The 21,941-nt window shown below is 42.5% G+C and overlaps 1 protein-coding gene across 2 annotated transcripts; it reads right to left on the bottom strand.

Annotated features, from left to right (window-relative positions):
• Nucleotides 1–2,324: 2,324 nt before the first annotated feature.
• Nucleotides 2,325–21,556, bottom strand: BHLHA15 (basic helix-loop-helix family member a15). 2 transcript variants are annotated; one of them, XM_075831388.1, is made up of 2 exons: nucleotides 21,458–21,556; nucleotides 2,325–3,161 (listed from the first exon to the last, which is right to left on the bottom strand). In XM_075831388.1, exon 2 carries the CDS (start codon nucleotides 3,084–3,086, stop codon nucleotides 2,562–2,564), a length of 525 nt encoding a protein of 174 aa, XP_075687503.1. In that variant the 5' UTR covers nucleotides 3,087–3,161; nucleotides 21,458–21,556; the 3' UTR covers nucleotides 2,325–2,561. The 2 variants fall into 2 exon arrangements, with proteins under 2 accessions (XP_075687503.1, XP_075687504.1); XM_075831389.1 differs by having other exon boundaries at nucleotides 21,462–21,556.
• Nucleotides 21,557–21,941: the final 385 nt, after the last annotated feature.

The following is a 21,941-nucleotide window of genomic DNA, read 5'->3' as shown; positions in this document are numbered from 1 at the left end:
GTCAATGGCAACTTCCCCTAGTAAAATCAGCTAGGACGAGACAACCCCTTTTATACCGGCCACCAGCTCTTCTACTGTAGGGTGAGTGACAACATTGTCCTACAAGAGATTATGGGTCCAGCAGTGTCACCTGTCAGCCACAGCCGCTGTTGCCTAGCAGCAGATTGATGAAAAATAATGTAATAAACACTAGAAGCAAAACAACCAGCAGATATTATTCACATCCTCTTATCTTTCTCTAGCATCTTGAGCTTCACCATAAGATTAACGGCAGATGTATGAAGTTTGGGAATGTCTCTAGCATGGATTCTCTCCATATACCCCCCCCCCCCCTGCAAGTTACTAGGATCTAAGCAAGGACCGTTGTGCCGCATTGTCCTTCATCCTCCGCCAGAACCCACTTGTTCTACCCCACAATCCCTACTGGATGAGCTTCACTGTACAGTAATACCATTCCCCATTATCTACAATAATTACAGAAAAAAAAAAACTTTCCTAGTTTTACAAAATCCTTCCATTTAATCTAAGAAATACAATTACTAATAGAAATACAACATGTTTGACCTTCAATAACATCAGTATATATTTTTTCACTATTTTTCTTTCTCTTTTTTTTTTCCCCAGTGCAACATGAATATTGCAGCAGGACAGTCCTTAGTGCAGCTCCAAAAGCAGCTGGTTTGGCCTATCAGCTACTGCTTCTGTAGAGCAGACAAGGTATATAGTATATAATATATATATATATATATATCAGTCATGATCTTCATATGCTATCCTCCGATGGGCCCAGGCTAACCGCCCCATTCATATGGATGAGATTCGAACAAATCTCATCCATACGTTGCAAAACATTTCACGCACAGAAATCACAGCATGTCCTCCTGTTCTGGATAGTCACAGTGGATTTCACCCTTATCAGTGCAGAAGGGGCAAAATCCGCAGGTAACATGCGGATTTTACTTGCGTTACATGCAGAAAATACACTGCAGAAAATCTACAACAAATCCGCTACAGGTGTGGGTACCGTAATAGGCCCCAAAAGTCCAATAATAGTCCAGAATACAACCCCATTTGGAGCCGACTTTAGAGCCAATGACTTGCCACTAGGGTCAAAAATAACCTATAAGACATTTATAGATGATATGTCCTATGTGTGCAATGACAACGACATTAAGGCTATGTTCACACAGAGTTTTTTGACGCGGAAACCGCGCCGCAAAACTCGTCAAGAACGGCCCGAAAAGGCCTCCCATTGATTTCAATGGGAGGCGGAGGCGTCTTTTTCCCGCGAGCGGTAAAACCGTCTCGCGGGAGAAAGAAGGGACATGCCCTATCTTCGGGGCGTTTACACCTCTGACCTCCCATTGACATCAATGGGAGGCAGAGAAAGCGTATTTCAATGGCCGCGGGCGAAAAACGCAGCGAAAATCTGCATGCAGGGAGAGGAAAATCTGCCTCAAAATTCCAAACGGAATTTTGAGGCAGAATTTCCGCCTGCAAAAAAACTCAGTGTGAACATAGCCTAAGGGTATGTTCAAAACGGCCGAAAAATAAGAAGCAGAACGCCTCCAAATATCTGCTTATTGATTTCAATGGGAAATACGGCGTTCTGTTCCAACAGAGCGTATTTTTATGTGGCTGTTTTGAAAAAACCGCTCATAAAAAAAAGTTAATGTCCCTTGAGACGTCTTTGGAGCCGTTTTTCATTGACCTTAGGGTATGTTCACACGCTTATCAAAAAAAAATCTGAATATACGGAGCTGTTTTCAAGGGAAAAAAGCTCCCGATTTTCAGATGTTTTTTTAAGCCACTTGCGTTTTTCACGGCCGTTTTTGGAGCGGTTTTCAATAGAGTCTATGAAAAACGGCTCCAAAAACGTCCCAAGAAGTGACCTGCACTTCTTTTTCACGGCCTGCGTAAAAAAATGGCCCGTCGGAACAGAACTCCGCTTTTCCCATTGAAATCAATGGGCAGATGTTTGGAGGCATTCTGATTCAGATTTTTCTGCCGTTTTTCAGGCGTTTACGGCCCGAAAAATGGCCGAAATTAGGCCGTGTGAACATACCCTTAGATGCAATTAAAAGTGGACGTGTAGGTCAAAGGGCCTGAAGACCTCCCAATTATATCCTCTGCTGGGCCCCCGTGAACCGTCCGAAACTCTATGCTATCCAAGAACTAGATGTTGTTCATATAATGAATACAGTGACTGCTGCCTGCTGAGTGTGTCGATCACTTGTGCCATTTTTTATATTGTTACAAAGAGAATAACAGATATTAAAGATAAAACAATTTCACATTAAAAACAGTGATCATCACATTACAGCTCATTGCAACCCCATAATTTAATAATTTACAAGACATTGACACTACTAGCCCCGAAAATCCTTCCTAGATCAAATTATCCACCATTAATGATCCCGGTCATGACCGTAAAGAGCAGATAATTGGTTTTGAAATAGAATATTTTTTATAATACATAATTGTCATAGGACATTAGAGTCTTGTATGTTTCTTCAGTGTGTCCAATACGAACCTAATAAAAAAATTATTTGCGCTAGACATCAACTACCTTGCCGAAAGCTGTGGATTTGCGTTGAGTATTTTTCTAAGTGTTCATCATTGTCCTCCTCTCGCTGCTGGTAATGTTGATAGAGCTTCCCACCACCCCCTGTATCCGGGCTCTGGACACCAGGCAAGGCGCTGGACATATTCAATATGGTGGCTGTCAAAGTATTTATGTAGTTTTTGGCTAAGGTGAGCGTCTCGATTTTGGACAATTTCTTCTCTGCTCTCACGTGGGGAATGACTTCTCTCAGGGCCTGGAAAGCATTGTTGAGCTTATGCATCCTCTGCCTCTCACGTTCATTGCTCTCCAGTCTGCGGACGCTGTGCTCCTTCCCCTGGGACGAGTGTTTCTTCCTCCGGCTGCTGCTCTTTCCGGGCTCTTGGCTTTTACTTTTACTCTTTTCCTTATACACATAACACTTATCGTTATCATCCTCACTGGAAGTTTGCTGTTCCGGACTCTCTTCCTCTTCCAGGTCGATTTCGAGTCTTCGTCTTGTTGATCTTGGTTTTGTCTTCATATTTTAGTGTAAAAAGAAACAAGACAGACTGATCTTCTTCCCAGAAAGCTTCTTCTGACTTCATACATCAAAGATCTGTGAAAACACGTGAGTCAATTAGAAACTGTCCTGAAACTTGGTACTGAAAGCTTTACTGCACCTGTTTCATGGTGAAGACGATCAGTTTCATACATCTCCACCCAGCTCGATAAAATGTGAAAACCTATGTAGCTAAAAGATTTTGAGGTGGCCCTATTAAAACATCTACTATTGATATTTCTATGGGACTTGTACTGATACATCCAGATGTGCTAGAAACTAAACAGTCCTTAAAGGGGTTGTCTGGTTACAGCAAATTAATGTTGTTTTTTTTATAATTAAACGTTATACAATTTTCCAATATACTTTCTGTAGTAATTCCTCGCGGTTTTCAAGATCTCTGCTTGTTGTTATTCAGTAGAAACATTCAATGTTTACGTCCAGTGGATACAATTCTGTCCATGGTCATGTGAAGGACACACAGGTGCACGGCTCGTTACAGTAGGTGTATCAGAGCTGTGTCTTCTAATCATCCCAGCACCTGTGTGTCCATCACATGACCATGGACAGAATTTGAATAATACATTTAATAAATTTCAAAAAACAACTAGCACAGATTATGAAAACCGTGAGCAACTAGTACAGAAAATATGACAAAATCGTATACCTTTTAATTATGCAAAAAATAACATTAATTTGCTGAAACATTACATTTCCCTGTTCAATATCACATGTCTAGATGTTGCTATTATATACTTATGGCGCCCCCTGGTGTTCTTGTGATTCTGTTCTAGAACATCCACTTAATGTGTCTCAGCAGCTCAGTCCCACTGCCCGGATCCTTCTCTACTTGGGCGGCTGAATGAGTCCTGCTATTGCGCACGCCATCCAATAAGAATTGGCGCACTAGAAACTGCGTCTTCTTTCCAGCACTGGACACATTAGTGGACGTTCTGAGAGGGAATCAAATGAACACCAGGGGGCGCCATAACAAGTGTGGAACAGCAATAACTAGCCATGGGCATTTTATAAAAATGATTCCAATTTAAAAAATTGTTATGTTTTGCTCATCTAACAGAAATGTAACATTTAATCATGGGACAACCCCTTTAAGATGAATAATATAGTGAACTGCGGTATCAATGTGCCGTCCTTTATAAGGGCTCGTGCACACCACCGTGCTTTTCTTCAGTGTGCTAGTCGCATTCATTTATATGGGGCCAGGGACACATCAGTGCTTTTTGTGGATCCGTTGTTCCGTTCTACAATTTATAGATTATCCTATCCGTATCCACTTTTAAGGACCCCTTACCACCATCAATGTCTATGGGCCCGCAAGAATAACAAACAGCACGCGGAAGCCATCCGTGTGCTGTCCGTGTTTCGCAGATATGTTGCTAGGAAACGCATGGGAAATACAATCACGTGACCTTCCTATGGTGCTAAACGGGAAATATGGATGAAACAACACGGCCGTAATATACGGAACAGTTGCGGAAGCCACTCGGAGGCATTACGGACCTAAATACGGACACTACGATCCTTAGTTTGTGGCCCGATCAACGGCAACGGTCGTGTGCGTGAGACCTGAGGGTGAATAATCCTATATGCACGTTATGAATCAAGGTTATGATGTCTACATTTTTCACAAACCGCATTTCTGCATCATCTAATGAAACTGCCTCCCGCAAATGGATCACTTTTTGGGGCCAATGCAGGTGAGTATTGGACCATGTATGTATGAGATATTTGAGTGCCTCTGACAACTGGAATAGCTTGGGACCTAAATATTGGAAATTCTGTGTGTGATGAACAGATCTTTTGCTTTTTGTGCAGATAATGGAAGAATCAGACTCAATATAAGTCTCCAGCACTTCATGTCCAGGAAGACCAGGTATCTCATAGTTGTGAGTGGTGGTATGATATTTGACCATCTTTCGCTGCCCTCAAACAAGACATAGTAGACCTGCATATACTGGAATTTCTATTCAATCTGCTAATATAAACCTTTTCTGGTGGGCAGAATGGCTCAGCTCCCACCAATATTAGTCATGCATGATACATATAAATAATCCGATATTATATTTTTATATCTTGTCAAAATGTTTCCATTTGTCTTTAAATGACATCTTATAAGCGCAATACGATATCTTAATGGTTTTGGCTTGTAGTTGAAGTCGTCACTTTCCCAATCCTGCATCCTAATAAATCCCTTAAAGGGAATGTGACCCTAGAAAAAATTTTTTTTTTTTTTTTTAGTTAAACAATTAGTGTTTAGGTGATTAAACATTGTTCTAATTTTTTTAATTTTTTCATGAGTCAGGAAATATTATAAATTAGATTCTAATTTATAATATTTCCCAGCGCTGGTCACTAGATGGAGCAATTCCCAAAATTGCAGCATTGCATGTGGTAAAGCAACCACATTGCTTTATGCTGCAAAATGTGAGAAAACTCACTCGCTCTAGTGAGCTCTCAGAATCCCCCCCTCCTTTATCCTGGCTAGTGTCGGGAGAAACGAGGGGATTGAACGGTCAAACCTCCTACACTGTGTGTCGCCATTTTTTGAGCTAACACACAGTGTAGTAGGTTTACATACACTAGTAAACACACAGTAAAACACTTACATACACAGAAATAACTTACCTGCTCCAGTCGCCGCCGCTCCCTCCGGTCCGTCCGCTCCATCTGCTACCGCCGCTCCAAGTGCACAAGTCCGGAAGCCGCGACCGGAAGTAGTAATCTTACTGTCCGGCCGCGACTTCCGGTCTACAGGAAAATGGCACCGGACGGCGCACAGTTCAACTTGGACTGTGTGAGAGCGGCGCATGCGCCGTTCCCACACAGACGGCGTACAGCATAGTGGATGGAACGGGCCCCGTTCGCATTCACTATGGGACTGTAGCTGCCGTATTCCATGTCTGTATGTGTCGTTAATCGACACATACAGAAATGGAAAAAAAAATGGCAGCCCCCATAGGGAAGAAAAAGTGAAAAAATAAAAAAGTAAAACACACACAAATAAATATAAAAGTTTTTAATAAAACACTAAAGTCAAACTGATGTAAAAACATTTTTTTTCGTGACACTGTTCCTTTAACAAGGAACCTTGAAAACTAAAGAACAGTTGCAGGTGTAGCCTGCAGACTATTACAGAACACAGAGCACGGCTATCAGCACATAGCTTGTTGATAATTAACAAGATACTCTCTTTATAGCAAATAGCAGATATGCCTATATCTATAGATATTTCTCTGTGTTTTGCACAATCCCTACTTGTTAGAAGAATTCCTTGACAATAAACCGATCACAAAGTGTCTCCTTGCTTGGACCCCCAGCGATCGGCTGTGATCTGTGGGAAAATCTGGCAGTGTGTTCAATTTCCCTGCAGCGGCACCACAGGGGAAATTAAGCATTACACAATGACCATTCGCATCAATGAACTGATTGTGTAATGTAGAACTCAACCGTTCCTCCAGAGTGAGATGAGGATTCTGAACGGGGGACCCCTCTATTAACTCAGAATTCCCTAATAAGGGGTATGAAAATAGGTTTTCTAAACTGGACAACCCCTTGAAATCAGCTACATGCTGGAAGTAATGCTGGTAACATACACATAATGATACCCATTTATGTTCAATTGTATTGTCTTGTATATGATCACCTCAACCTCAATATATTACAGTCTACTATTCTAAAAAAAAAAAATATTCTCATCAACAACTGACCATAATCTAAAAATGACTTCATAGGTAAACAAGGGATTGTGCATTTTGGGGAGGATCATTTTTTGGTTTAGAAAACTAATTTTTAAATACCACACTAGGGCACTCTAAGTGAAGAGGGGTGAGCCCTTCCCCCGTTCAGGTCTCTCAACTATTAGCAAAAGGGGAAAGCGGCTACAGAGAGCATCTCTTGCTCTGGAGGACTGAGCACTTCCATGCATTCCACAGATAGCCCATTGATTTTAAAAGGATACTGTGCAATGCTTCATTTCCCCTGTGGTGGCGCTGCATGGGAATTGCTCACTTGCTACCGAGTACTGCTGCAAATTACATCTGATCAAGGTCCTAGCAATTAGAAATCTTGTGATCAACTTATCAAGGGGGATGCCTCTGAGGGATTATTCAGACGAACGTGTAATACGTCCGTGCAACACGCGTGATTTTCACGCGCCTCGCACATACCTATGTTAGACTATGGGGCCGTGCAGACTGTCCGTGAGTTTCACGCAGCGTGTGTCCGCTGCGTAAAACTCACGAGATGTCCGATATTTGTGCGTTGTTTGGTCATCACGCACCCATTGAAGTGAGTGTGTGTGTGTGTGTGTGTGTGTGTGTGTGTGTGTGTGTGTGTGTGTTAGCTATTTTTCTTTTATTTGGGCCCATTATCACAGAAAAAGATCTTATGTAACGTGCAATTAACTGACTCTCACAGTCTAGAAGAACGTCAATGTTACGTGTAGCCCTGGTGTCATAGACATTATGGGATTCTACTCAATGGCATATTACGCTTGATTGTATATGTTTACTGAGAACAATGGATGAAGGTTACGGTTTTGGAAGGTTACTGATTATGGAAAATGATGTAAGACAAGAACAGTGAGACCAGTTATCAATATTGGCTGCCACGTATGGTGTCAATGTGATAACTGACCCCCTGTGTGGAAAGTTAAGTGCATGGTTAGGATTTCTAAATCTTTCAGTGTGTTATTTACCAATGAATCTTAATCTGTAGTTTATGTATGCAGCCTCGGAGCCTGATAAGAAACTTGAGCTTCAACATCACAAACAAACAAAGAGCAAGCATACATCAAGCAGAGTACCTGGAACGTCTCAGCACTCTGTTTGCTTAGAAGATGAAGAAGTAAAGGAGAGCGTAGCATAAGCCAAGACATCATACAAGGATGGCATAATATATCATATCCAGGGGTGGCCAACTAACTTCCTCTTGGAAGCCACAATAATGGTGAACCTGACATTTTTCACACGTAACCCTACTCCATGTCCAACCTTGCCACACATCCGAAACCATCCCTGGGTGCGTTATGTGGGTGCCAAGGCCTAGTGATACAAAGTTTACTGCTAAGCAAACTATCTCATTGCTAGTGCCACATAGCACATCCACAATGAACTAGAAAAGAATGGCACATGTCCAGTATTGTAGGAGATTTAAGGTCCTGTGACACGACCCCACATAGGCCGTGTAAACGAGCGCCGATTGATCAGCGCTCTTTGCTCCTTTCACAAGGAGCTATGTAAGGGGACAAGTGATCATTACTGCGATCGCTCGTCTCCATGAATTATCATCATGTTGACAGCACGTCTCCCTGTTTACACAGAGCGATGTGCTGCCGACAACGATAATATGTTGTGCCGCATAAACAATACAATCAGCTGATGAACTCTCGTATGCCCGATAATTGGCCCATGTAAAAGGGCCTTTACATTGGGATCTCTGAACTTTGTGCCTTTAGTACCCACATATTAGTGCCATCCTGCAGATATTCCACACTACAGTGCCCAAGCAGTAATGGTTACAGGGTATAAATGGTCAGTCCAGAATTAACATCCACACAAAATTGCTCTCCACTACGTAAAATTATTCATAAAATTATGTCAGACAAATGGCAGTGCCCAAACAAATGCATCAGATACATTACTCCTATTATAAGACGTATGTTTCCTTCATGGTCCTGCACTACTCCCTACTCCACCAGCAGGAACGTACACGTATGCAGCGACCAGCTATGTCACTGCTCCTGTGCCATTCTGTACAGTCAGAGATCACCACTGGAGAATTCTGTCAGGTAGATGGCATCTAACATTGATCTCGTCTGTCAGGGACTGTGCTGGGAATCTAGGACTGTTTCATTGAAACCTGGCTGCTCAAATGTCAACCTCTGGGCCTTTCTGTGTAACGGTATTGAACAGGGTAGAACATTGCTGGAATCTATATCGTGAACAGTTGAGTTAGGGACTTTGTGACTAGCCCTATGTTTGGGGTAGGGGAGCTCGGCAGGGTGTTGTTACTGTGTACAATTATTAGGACACCTGGCAGGGCACTGTATATGTGGGTAGCATTGCTCTCATTGCTATGGGACATTGCTTGTGTGAACACTGCCAGAGAGGTGCAAGAAAAAGGAGTCAAAGATTTTCATACATTAAACCCTGCAGACGAATCGTCGCAGAATGAAGTTTTCATGGTAGTTTGCACCAGACAGATGAGGAAAGGAAAGTGAATGAGAAAGAGAAGACGTCTCCGGTAAGTTATCGAATTCAGTTGTTGGTTATTCTGCTTTTGACTGCGCCACCACTGCTAATGATCAATATAAAATCCTTCCTAGAGCAAGACATAGAAAAGATAATACTGCAGGAAGGTGCGCCAAGGCGTGCTAACCCGCTATAGTAATATATAACCGACTAGGATATGCGCTAATAGTCAGTCTAAAACCAATTAATGAGAATCTGCTAAATGATTGTCCTTATCTACTCATTGTCAAGAACATTTGTCTCGGGAAATCAAGGATATATTTGATGGACAATTCTACTACTTTTATATCATTATAATTTTTATCTTTTTGTGTTAGAAATCCTCTCACTTTATTGTGGGAACACATTACCCCCTTGGCATTTTCTTCACGCAGCCCCACTATTGCGTTTGAGTCTTGTCTGGTATTGCAGCTTATTTAGGCGGGGGTGAGCTGCAATACCAGACACAGCGCATGGATGAAGGTGGCGCTGTGTGCGGTAAATGCCAAATAGGCCATGGCAAGTTAGTGAGTGCAGCGGGCTCTTGGCATATCTATCATCAATCATTGTTAATATTGTATCTCAACAGTCTGATAGGACATACTAGAACATAAAGTGAATAACGTGTATATATTTTATGCCAATTTGGTTAAAAATGTATTCATACATAAATAACCACCGAAAATGAAGACACATTATAAATATGATTTTCAACCAAAATGTTTTAATTGGTGTGAAAAAAAGAGATACAGGGATTAAAAACTAAAGTATTTGTTCTCTCTATTTGCTGTGGAGTCAAATGCGATCTATTGTTCCCAGTTATCAGCCAGTTACAGCCTAACTGAAGTGTTCTCAATAGCATTACAGATAGGAAGTCCAGATAAATCCCTGCCCGCCATGATCACTGCTTTATCTCACATATCCAGAAAATGTCCATACATGTGTGTGACTTACGTTAGCTGCACATTTATAAGCTTTGTGTGGGGTTTCTGATCTAAACCACTAGCATGTCGTTCTATGGGGTTTAGTGTTGTAAACTTCCAGGTTACAGAGAGGAGTTCGGCGGCATGAGGCCATTGCACACATGAAGCCGCGGACAGTACACCTGCGAATGCGGACTGTACTGCTGGATGCCGCTAGCAGACTGATCCAATAACCTGTAAGTTCTATTACTGACTATTGCCTAAAGGGCGGATTTCGACCTGGACAGGTTTGGAAAACTAAACCACCAGCATACTGTTAGCCAGCTGGGGTTTAGCCTTCCAAACCTGCCCAGATCAGATCAGTCTGGTAGCGGCATCCGGCGCATGTGCATTGTCCACATGAAACAGAGGACAGTACACTCCGCATTCGCAGGTGTACTGTCCGCGGCTTCATCTGCGCAATAGCCGGATGCCACCGAACTCCTCTCTGTGTAAGGCTTCATTCACATCTGCGTCATGGCACCGTTCTGACGTTCCGTCTGAGCTTTCCGTCAGAATGGAACCCTGACTGAAATAAATGGTGATGGAAATGGAAACCTATGGTTTCCGTTTGTTTCAATGGTGACGGATCAGGTGCAAATGGTTTCCATATGTCTCCGTTGTGCAAGGGTTTCGTCGTTTTGACGGAATGAATAGCGTAGTCGACTACGGTATTGCTTCCGTTAAAACGACGGAACCCTTGCACAACGGAGACAAACTGAAACAATTTGCATCAGATCCATCACCATTGAAATCAATGATGATGTAAACGGAAACCTATGGTTTCTGTTTGTTTCAGTCAGCGCTCCGTTCTGACGGAAAGCTCAGACGGAACGCCAGAACGGAGCCCTTTGCTAACTCTTACCTAAACTTCTGTTTTTGACCTTGACCTGGGCAGGTTTGGAATACTAAACCCCATAGAACGACATGCTGGTGTTTTAGTGTCGCCAAACCGACCGACAGGTTCCCTTTAAGCAGAAAGCCCATTATAAAGATCTTAAACTGCCTCTTGAGAACATTAGTCGAATATATTGTGTAATGAGACAATTGTGCACTGTTCTGTACATAACGGATGCAGGAGAAACTCTCAGAAACTATTAAATAACATTTCAGTCAAGTGATTGAGAAATTTGCTAGAAAAAAAAAATCAGTTAAGAAGCTTTACACAGAACTAAAGAGCATCTTTGCACAATTATCTTTTCAGGAAATATGAGTCATGAAGTCTCTGATAACGGCTGCACAATGCACAGATCTCCCCAGATCAACCCAACTGCCTTCACGTGTAAAGTAAGAAACCAGCAGATTTTACGGGGACGTTTCATAGGAATTGATGGTTGATATGAATTACAGTCACTTTACACTGAGCTGCATGGTAAAGGAATATTCCAGCCATGGCACGTGATGGTAAATCTCTAGGACTTGCCGTCACCTGCTTAAAACGATGGGACTGAGACCCCTTCAGCATTTTGTGTGCAAAGCGCCACTTCCGACCATGTGTTGTGCAGAGAACGGCAACTCAAACCCCATTAAGATAGTCGCAGTACCTGGTCAACGCATGGACGGCTGTGATGCTTTGTAGGGAAAATTTCAGAAGGAGCTGCGGTGCTCCACAGAGCTCTGCTGCCTCTTCACCCTGGCAACTGATGGGGGTCCTAGCGGCCGAACGCCTTGATCAGCAAGTGAAGGCACATCCTATCAATGTGCCACCACTTACTACAGCCTCAAAGTATTATACATAGAGCACATTCTCCTTTGGCCCCTAAAAAGGGATCTGAAGGGGGTTCCAGCACCCACTACAGCAGGTTTTTTTGGGTATCTAGTAGATGCCATAATTTAAAGAGGTCTCTCACCATGACACATACTTTTTAATATTCACATATAATACATTAAACTTGTCGTATTGGGACTGAACTGACGGCTCTGATATAGAGTTTGTGGAGGGTGCATTTACTTTACCATAATGCTTGGAGGCCAAAGACGTACAGAATAATTTAGCAACCAATGAAAAATGCTATTTTTTTTTGTAAAAAGATCTGTTCTGACCAATGGAAACCTGTTCTTTGGTTGCAAACATTAATTAGACCACAGAGATCTAAGACCCAGGAGAATATCATATCTGGATAAAGAAAAACGAAGAGAGGAGGACATGGCGCTCCTCTAAGGTAATATTGTAAGGAACGGGGGACAATGTGAGACACTCACCTGGCAGTGTTGTGCTAGGATAGGCACACCACTATTGCTGAGCATGGAATGGAGAATAACATGAAGATGGTTGGGGAAGTCGGCTGGCACCCGCTGCTATCCCACGAGAAAAAGTTCTGTTCCCGGGGAAAACGAACACAGGATGTGAAGGGGAAAAAAATGCAGTAATCGGGACACAGCGCCTGACAGGTAGATATTCAAAATGCAGTATGTTATAGTCGGCTATATTTGTAATTGATACTACGCGTTTCAGGACCGGACAGGTCCCTTCCTCAGGTACACACAGTGCTCCACAAGAAACAGGCATCATTTTATACACAGAAAGACCGGGGAAAAAAAGAGACAAGCGGTTTTTCCTGGATGGTAATTACACCTGATTATACAAACAGGAAGGGGGGAGTGAGTTAACCCCAAAGGTCAATCTAGATCTAACGGTAATGTCAAGTCATAGCTTCTCCTGATCGTATGCAGGTGAACAATAAATACAGCACTGTATGTACCTGAGCAAGGGACCTGTCCGGTCCTGAAACGCGTAGTATTAATAAAAAATAAAGCAGACTATAACATACTCTGTTTTGAATATCTACCTGTCAGGCGCCGTGTCCCGATTACTGCATTTTTTTCCACTTCACATCCTGTGCAAGGAGAATATCAGACACCTTGGAGAATTTTTGTCTGTAGTCAGATTTTATGTTTTTGCAAATTATGTCCAATAATTTAAAGGCTATGCACATTTTGAAGCCATTTTTTTCCTAAATCAATGTTTTATTTTATTTTGGAACAACTTTTGAATTAGTTTACTTTTTGACATACGGCTTTTATGCTTTTTTTTTTTTCTTCCGGTCAAAGCCGAACCCGTCAGGCCAGCAGGACTGATGGCTTCGGTGAACACTGGTCCTGTGTGTCTCTGTTCATGGACAGATGTGATCGATAACCAGTAAATCCTGCATGTCAGAGGCACGCGGGACCAGCGCTCACCGAAGCCGTCAGTCCTGCTGACCTGATGGATACGGCTTTGACCATTTCTATGTTTACAGGATACATAGAAGCTGTATCTCAAAAAGCTAAAAAAATGCAAAAGTTGTTAAAAATCAAGTACAAGTACCATCCCTGTATATATGGGGCTAATTACAGATATAGCAGGTGCCCAAAGGCTAAGAGGGACCAATCACCGGTTGGTGGCTTTCTGTTTTCTAGCTCCACTATGTGGATATATGGCCCTTCGATCCATCCTCAAAAGTTGTTGCTTATTGTAGAAAATTAAACTGAACTGCAGTCATTTAAAAACATGATAGGGGCAATTGTAGTCCCCCCCTGAATGTATACTATTGCTTATGGAGACCTCACCCTCTACTAATCTGAACCTGGTCTTAAGTCTAAGGTGATGGCTCCGGAAGATGCGGAACTAATTTCTGACTAGAATTGTTAATATATCGGATATGGACATATTGGTAAATTTCTATTCTCCCACTCACAGATGTTTGAAATAAATCTAAAGCTGAACATCTGGGTTACATGTAATATGAAAGTTATGGAGGATTTTATGCAAATATGCCATGTCTAAGACATACAGGTTTCATACAAGTTTCTGAGTTCTACAAAATTTGTACTTGTTCGTGAGAAGTCAAGGTGTAGCGCAGATGGAGAGGACTTTATTGTCCTGAACTGCTGGCATCACTAAAGCTGACAAAATAGCAGGTTGTATTATTTTTGTATATATAAAAAAAAAAAAAAGTTAAAAAACCCTTATTGAACATTGTGTTGAAACCTGTTTACAAATAAATCGCAGATCAACCTGCCCTCCTGATAATACTGACGTAGCCAAAATATCCCTTGGAAAGTTAACTGCAAACCTGAACTTCGGAAATAAGCTGGTGGGATACTGCCAGGGTGGAAAACAAACACACACTGACCCAGGTCTACAATACACATAAAACCAGAACTTTATCAGACAACCACATTTATTATCAGTGGGAAGGAATCATGCCGTTTTGGGCACATTTTCGCAGCAAGAATTTTGCTAATCTCATAAAAATTCATTGTGTCATGTGTCAGCCTGACCCGATACCCACACGGCAAACAGTATTGATAATAATATCGAAATAGTGCCGGCCACGTCTGGATAACTGCACTAGAATCCATCCACCACATGGCAACCACATTATCTATTACAATTTAAAAAAAAATTATGTCATTTGACAGCTATATTATAAAATGTTGTCTTCCTTCAGCCACCACTAGGGGGAGCTTAGAAGCTTACTGCATACTGTGTTATTAAAGCTCCCTCTAGTGGTAGCTGTACAGAATTGTATCTATATCTATTGTGTCTATACAGAGGCTTTGGAGCTCTGAATCAGAAAAATGGAGCTTCAACCCCTATAAGGGTGAATTCACACGTAGCGTAAATACTGCGTATTTTACGCAACGGATTTAGTTGGGGAAAATCCACAGCATAATACAATAACCGCAGAGTGGATGATATTGGAAGAAATCTCATCCACACGCTGCGAGAAAGCGGAGCGGGAAAAACGGGGAGAAATTGACCTGTGGTGCGTTTTTTTTAGTCTGCAGTATGTCAATTGTATTTGCGTAATCACTGCTTATTTGTTGCGGGTTTTCCCTATTGAATTCAATGGGAGGTAAAATCCGCAAAAAATTGCAGATGTTGCGCTTTTGCGGCAGAAAAGCAGCGATAACGCCACAAAACGCAACTCAGAAAAAAAAATCTTACACTTACCCAGAATTCTGTGTTTCAATGGGGGGATGTCTCGCCATGGCTACGTAAGTATGAAACTTTTTTCTTTTTTATGTGCAGTTTTCCGCAGCGGACATTCCGGTTGAAAAACTGCACCACAATTTGGTGCGGTTTTTCGGCTTGAATTCCCTGCGGCGCCCAGGGCAGATACGCTGTGTGCTTTTACACATCGTATCCGCCCTGTGTGAACATAGCCTAAAGATAGAGTAAGTCATTTTCAGTACAAAATGTTGGACCTAAAACAAACATGGTGTTAAGAGGTGAACATTTACCTGAAATGTTGCTTGAATATAAATGGTGGTGATACTGATATGTTGTATCAGGCTGTGCATAATAAGAAAAATGTCCTTGTCCAGTATCAACGGTGCCGAAATAGTGCAAAAAGTCATTGCGAACAGCAATAAAACAGACTGTATCACAGCATCTGAAGCCCCGATCACATCATCATCTTGGGAGACCCTTATAAAAAAAAATAAGTGTCCAAAGCGGTCATCTCCTTTAGGCTTATTCATACGAACGTGGGGAATCTCGAACGTGAAAAACTGCAGTTTTAACGTCTGCGTTGCCCCCGTGCGGGTCCCGTTTTCAAGGATCCCCATAGACTTGAGTCTATGGAGGGATCCGTGAAAACGGAACAAAATAGGACATGTTCTATTTTTCAACGGACCCAAACACAATCCGTTGAAACAGCGGCCGTGTGAACGGCCCTATTGAATTACATGGGTCTGTGTGACGGCCGTTGTTTTAATGGCCGTATTCTACGTTCGTCTGAATAAGCCCTTAGGCTTCATGGAACATTCTCAGATAACTTGTATTGATCCTTTAAATATGAAAAATGTGAAAAAATTGTAATGTGGTAATAAGATTATTTATTGCGTAACATGGGAATGAGATATATAATTGAAAGACGCTGTGGTCAGTGCGTTGGAATATCACTTTGGGCGACAATCAGCCAAACTGCTGCTGATCCCCCCTCCAACTGGAGTTCAAGGGTGCTGTAAACTACTGCTGCAATCCTTCTGAAGAGGACAGCTCTGTCAGCCAGCAGCTCTCCTCCAATCATAACTCCTGAGAGGCCACTCAGCAACAGGGATTGGAGGAAAGACAATGAGAGACAGGGCTCCCCGTCCAATGAACTGCCTGCAAGTCCTTTTCCGAAAGACCTCAGCAGTAGATTACAGCACGCTTGAACTCAAATTAGACATGCTGAACAGCAGGTGCCCATTGTTTTTTACCCATTATTGTTATTTGGAGCTTCCGCCCCTCTTGACAGTGGTGATCTAAAGGGGCTTCTCTCATCTTACACATTTCTATCCACAGGCAATGCCATAAATAAGTGTGGGTCCCACTTGTACGCGGCGCTCTCCATTGAAGTCTACGGCAGTTACGCACCTATCCGCCGTTTCTGGCATAGCCACAGAATACGCCATAAATGTGTAAGATGTTGCTATACCCCTTTATATTGATTGAGAAGGATAATCTGGGACGGCTGGACTGCCAAGAACTGTAGATAAATTGTAAAAGGAATAAATGGGGATACGTGCCTATTGTTTTTAGGTTACTGGAATGATCTTCTTAATCCTGTCCCTACTAATACCTGGTGTCACAATGTCTTCCAGGTCACCGCAGAGATAAACGTTCTCACATCACATTAGCAGCGAGGCTTAAAGCTGAATTAATTTTTCAGCCAACGCTGCTGTGTAACGACTGACCTCTTCCATTAGAAATGTCTGCTCGTACTCAACCATTTTCTGTTTGCTTTTGTACTGTACCTGTAGATTTTGGCCTTCACAGAGTCCCCTGCTCTAGGTCACCTGCTGTGAAGTATGACAACAAGTAAGACCACAGGTCCATCAAGGCTGCGCTATTACTTATCAGAGCTGGGAACACGCTGTTCTCATTTGGCTGCTTTACTTTCTATTACTGCTAATGAAAGATTATCCAAAACTCTAATACCCTGTTAGCTATGAATACAGCTCAAGGTTCAGTGTGTGGTGACAGCTAGACACGTAACTTGTGGGAGAGGAGGTAACATGGAACTATAGTATGACAACTACATACAAATGTTCACTTGCATGATGTGCCGCTTACTTACAGAGGTGTCCTTACTTATCTTTTCTCATATCTCAACATATCGTGAGGTGTGTGGTGCGAGATGACCGGCTTTGAAAAAAACATGATGTCGCGATGCTCTGTCACGAGATGTCTATGTTATATGTAACTATGTGTGACCACCCAGTGGTTGTGATGTGAATTGCAGCCTGTCAAGGGTTTTTCTAGCATGTCAGAATATTGTATTTACGTTTTTTTCTTGAGAAGTTGGTGTCCTTAAATTCAAGGAAAGTTAAGGTGGACACATCTGTAGCAATGGATGGTGCACAGCAATTGTATCCAACAGGGGCTGACACACACAGCATAGGCTACTGTGCAAGAACAGTATGTGGGCACCTTGCCAGAGACATAACGTGAAGCTCCTGCACTCCTGCTATGTACCATTTATAATACTGATGTCTTCCTAAGTGGCAGAGGGGTCCTTGGGCCGCCTGAGGCACCAGAATCTGTGTGTGACTGATACCTGTGAACCCCTATATCTACGCCTCCTGACCTTGCTATCCAGTAGCTCATCATAGAGCAACCCCTCTAACAATCCACCAGCAATAGTGAGCCATGAAATTTATTAGCTCAGTTCCTTACAGCTCAATCCCATACAGAGCAGAAATCTTTTAAGGTGGCAGTGGGCCCGAGCTGCTCACAGGTTGCACTTATGGTATGTCTTCCCCTGGCATCCAAAATCTTTTGGGGGCCCACAAGTTCTTATACCACATTACAAATGTATTAAACTGAACGGGATGTCTCTCTCTCTCTCTGTATATCAAGATCAACCACAAAATCGCCAACACCATTATTTACCAGAATCACTCTCTTAGAGAAAACTCCAGCAGATATTTAGCCCCTCCCGCTAGCCTACACCCCATAATAATGCTGTCCACCCAAGAGGAATCCGACCTGTATATTTAAATATTCTTACCCAATAATACTTATTCTCTCTACAGTAGTTTGTCTGGAATAAGCCACGCCCCCTTTATCTAAGCCCACCCATGCTGAAGAAGGTCAAAAGATAGGAGAGGTTTGTTTTAAGGTTTACAGAAAGTCAGGCTGGCAGATCGTTAAATGTTTTGCGCCCCACCCCCATTTACTTTGCAGGTGCACTGTCCCTTTAAGTATAGAACAAGTATCCTACATAAGAACAGGAAGTCTCTAATCTTCATACATATAAGTGACACCCAACAAGTGAGTGAAGTGACTGTACCGCCAGAGTGATCTGTTTCTCAACACCTCTCACTCTCGATCACTCAACTAGACACGATCACGGTGGGGACAAGTCCAGTTTATTATAAACCCTCCATTAGCTTGTACAGACATGTACGTGAACCCTATATTAGAGAGAAGTATGAGAGACTGCCAGATACCTCAAAGAACTTGATAAGTCAGGCAAATCCATAAAAAATTGCTGTACATAACCATTCCATACTGGGCTGTCTCTATGGATTAGAGAATGTAAATGTTAACCCCCCACCCCCTTCCTTTAGCGCTTAAGTTCCCGGCATCAGCACTTGAAGACTAAATGTAATCTTGTATACTATAAAGTCAGCAAACGTACAGTCTACCATCAGTGTGACCTCTTTAGAATCTTTTTGTTGTTCAAAAAACCCTGATGCTACCTGGAAACAGTCAACAAGTAGGTGACTTGCTGTTGATGGACTTCATTATGGCTGAATATTTATTCTAATTATGAACTCAAATCTGCAGCTTAGTTCATTACCACAAACCTCTAAATAACCGGATTAACATATTAATATCTAATATATAGAGCATTTATGTGTTAATAAACAGGACTAAAGGGCAAATAAAGGGTTTAATGAGCCACATGGACCCCTAGACCAAAGCGTAACTAGAGGAGGTGCAGAGGTGGCAATTGTACACGGGCCCTGGTGTCTGAGGAGGCCCAAAGTCCCCTGTGTCACATAAGAAAACAGTATTATAAATGTCACATTGTAGTTCAGAGCCCTGTCACAGATTTCATCTTGGGGCCCAGGAGCTTCAATTTACTCCTCCGCCCACAGACCAGAACAATTTACCAGTTTGCTCTTAGGCCAGGATCACACACACAGTTTTGATGACGTTTTTGGTGCAGTTTTTTGAGCCAGAAGTGGATCCAAATGAAAGGAAAGGTATAAAGAAAAGACTGACGCATCGCCCACATGCAGTGGCAAAAGACTGCGTCATTTGGAGAATAAGGTTCTACTGGCAAAATGATGCGGGCATTCGCCACCGCATGTGGGCATGGATTTGGCTGCCGCCCCCTGCATTGTAAGGCTGGGTTCACACACACTATTTACGGACGTAATTCGGGGGTTTTAGCCCCGAATTACGTCCGAAAATTCGGCTTTAAAGCGTCGACACACATCTGCCCATTCATTTGAATGGGTTTTACGATGTTCTGTAAAAAAGACGCCCGCGTCAAAGAAGAACCTGTCACTTCTTGAGACGTAATTGGAGCCATTTTCCATTGACTCCATGGAAAAACAGCTCCAATTACGTCCGGAATGGACGCAGCGAAAAGCGCCTGCACTTGCCATTACAACTGAAATTCAGGAGCTGTTTTCTCATGAAAACAACTCCGTCATTTCAGCCGTAACGGAGGCTGCCGTGTGAACATACCCTAACACTTTCTCCTCTAATTTATACTATTCATGCACTAAGGGCCTGCAAATGGTTTCCGTTTGTCTCCGTTCCGTAAGGTTTACGATTTATTGACGGAATCAATAGCGCACGTCGACTACGCTATTGATTCCGCCAAACAGAAAACCTTACAAAATGGAGACAAACGGAAAACATTTGCAACGGAACCATTACCATTAGAATCAATGGTAATGCAAATGAAAGCTAAGGTTTCCGTTTGCCTTTCCGTTGATGGGTTCCTCTGACGGAAAGGTCTGATGGAACCCATGATCGGAACCTAGCGCTGATGTGAAAAGGGTACACCCATCTACATGCACGTCCGTGGACCTAGCCACAGCAACCAGAATGAGAACGGGAACCAGTGTTTACACTGCTCGCTGCATTCAGTGAATGGGAAACCGGCGCAAAATAGAAATACAGTTTATAGTGAAAGTTACTTGTATTATATTTCCGATTTTTTTTTAATCTCGACCCAATGGGCACGCTAAAAAGTGTAGTCCAACAACAACACCCATCAGGATTATATGGATTGGTGATAAGTAATGTGGCTATAGCCTACTTTTTTATTTTATGACTATATGGTATGTCCACTCGTTTTCCAGTTACATTATATTTGTCACTTCTACGTGTGATGCTGCCGCCTGCGCGCTCTTGGTTTATAAAAAAAAAAAAAAGTAATGTGGCCGTGACTGACACGTGTGAATTATATATTATAAACATCTAATTAAAATGTCAATGACTTCAAATTAGTCCGAGAAACCTATAATAATGCAATAAGGAATTATATATTTTGGGGTTGATTTACCTTCATTATATTTAAATGCAGGGGATAGCATGGACATGTGAAGAATGACATCACCGGCAATATATCCACAATCTTCAGAATTTCCACCAGACTTTTATCTCATTCTATCACGATCATATCAAATAAATATTGGGGATGGGAGGTGCTCCTAGCCTGGACCCCCACTAATGTTCTAACCAAAGTTGGCCCCTCCATGTATGACTTGATGATCCCATTAACTTCAATAGGGCTATAGTTGAGCAGGTGCAGCCAGTGGGTCCCAGACTTTTTCATTCATGGTATCGATCTTGGTCCTAGTTCCATGACCCCAATAGATTCTGTTTGAAGACGTTGTGTTTTTGGGAATCTAGTGCCCAAGGTGCAAAGTATTGACATTAGCGGAGTACAATTGCACTGTATACACAAGTGAGTCATGAGTATGAAGGATTCTATTGTTTGTGCTATAAGAACATATCACTTTCCCAAGTAACAAAGCCTCCTTCTCCTAATACCCCGTCTTCTAAAGTGCGACTATTTGTGTAGGAGAAACTGATCACAATTACCGCACGTTGCACTTCAATGGATCTGCCAGTCACACCATATAACCCCCCCATGGTCTTGTGGTTGGCAGGTTACAGTGAATACATGCACATTACCTACTTGGTCCAGTGTTCTCGGTCTATGCCAGGATCCAGGTATACAGACAGGTGCGCAGGTCAGAAGCAGGGAGGTAGGTAGCAGGCGGCTGCTGTTGCTGCTGTGAGCCTGGGGATAGTACACGTAGCTTTAGTGCACAGTTGGGGAAGGGGTGGGGTCTGGCAGCATCCCACATGCAAAAACCAAACAAGCCCCAGAAGCTGTTCCAGCTGTGGCACACACTCAGCTCTGCCAGTCGTCCCATTGTAAGTCTGCAAGGAAGTGTTCCCATTCCTATTTAGAAAGAACACCTAGGTAAATATTATATATATCTGCACAACGTTACTAAAACAATACTCTGCATTATGCTGCAAGATACACCACAATAACTCTGCTACCCTGCTGGATATAAAGTGACTATTCCGACTGAGAGATATAGTGGGAAAAAAAGTCAGCAGAAGGGGACGGATAGTTCTCTATATTCGTGGTGTTCAACCTGTGGAT

The sequence above is a fragment of the Rhinoderma darwinii genome, chromosome 6, assembly GCF_050947455.1.
Source record: "Rhinoderma darwinii isolate aRhiDar2 chromosome 6, aRhiDar2.hap1, whole genome shotgun sequence".
In the NCBI taxonomy this organism is placed as follows: Eukaryota; Metazoa; Chordata; class Amphibia; order Anura; family Rhinodermatidae; genus Rhinoderma; species Rhinoderma darwinii.
Note: the sequence above shows the minus strand (reverse complement) of the source record. Positions and strands in the feature narration are given on the sequence as shown.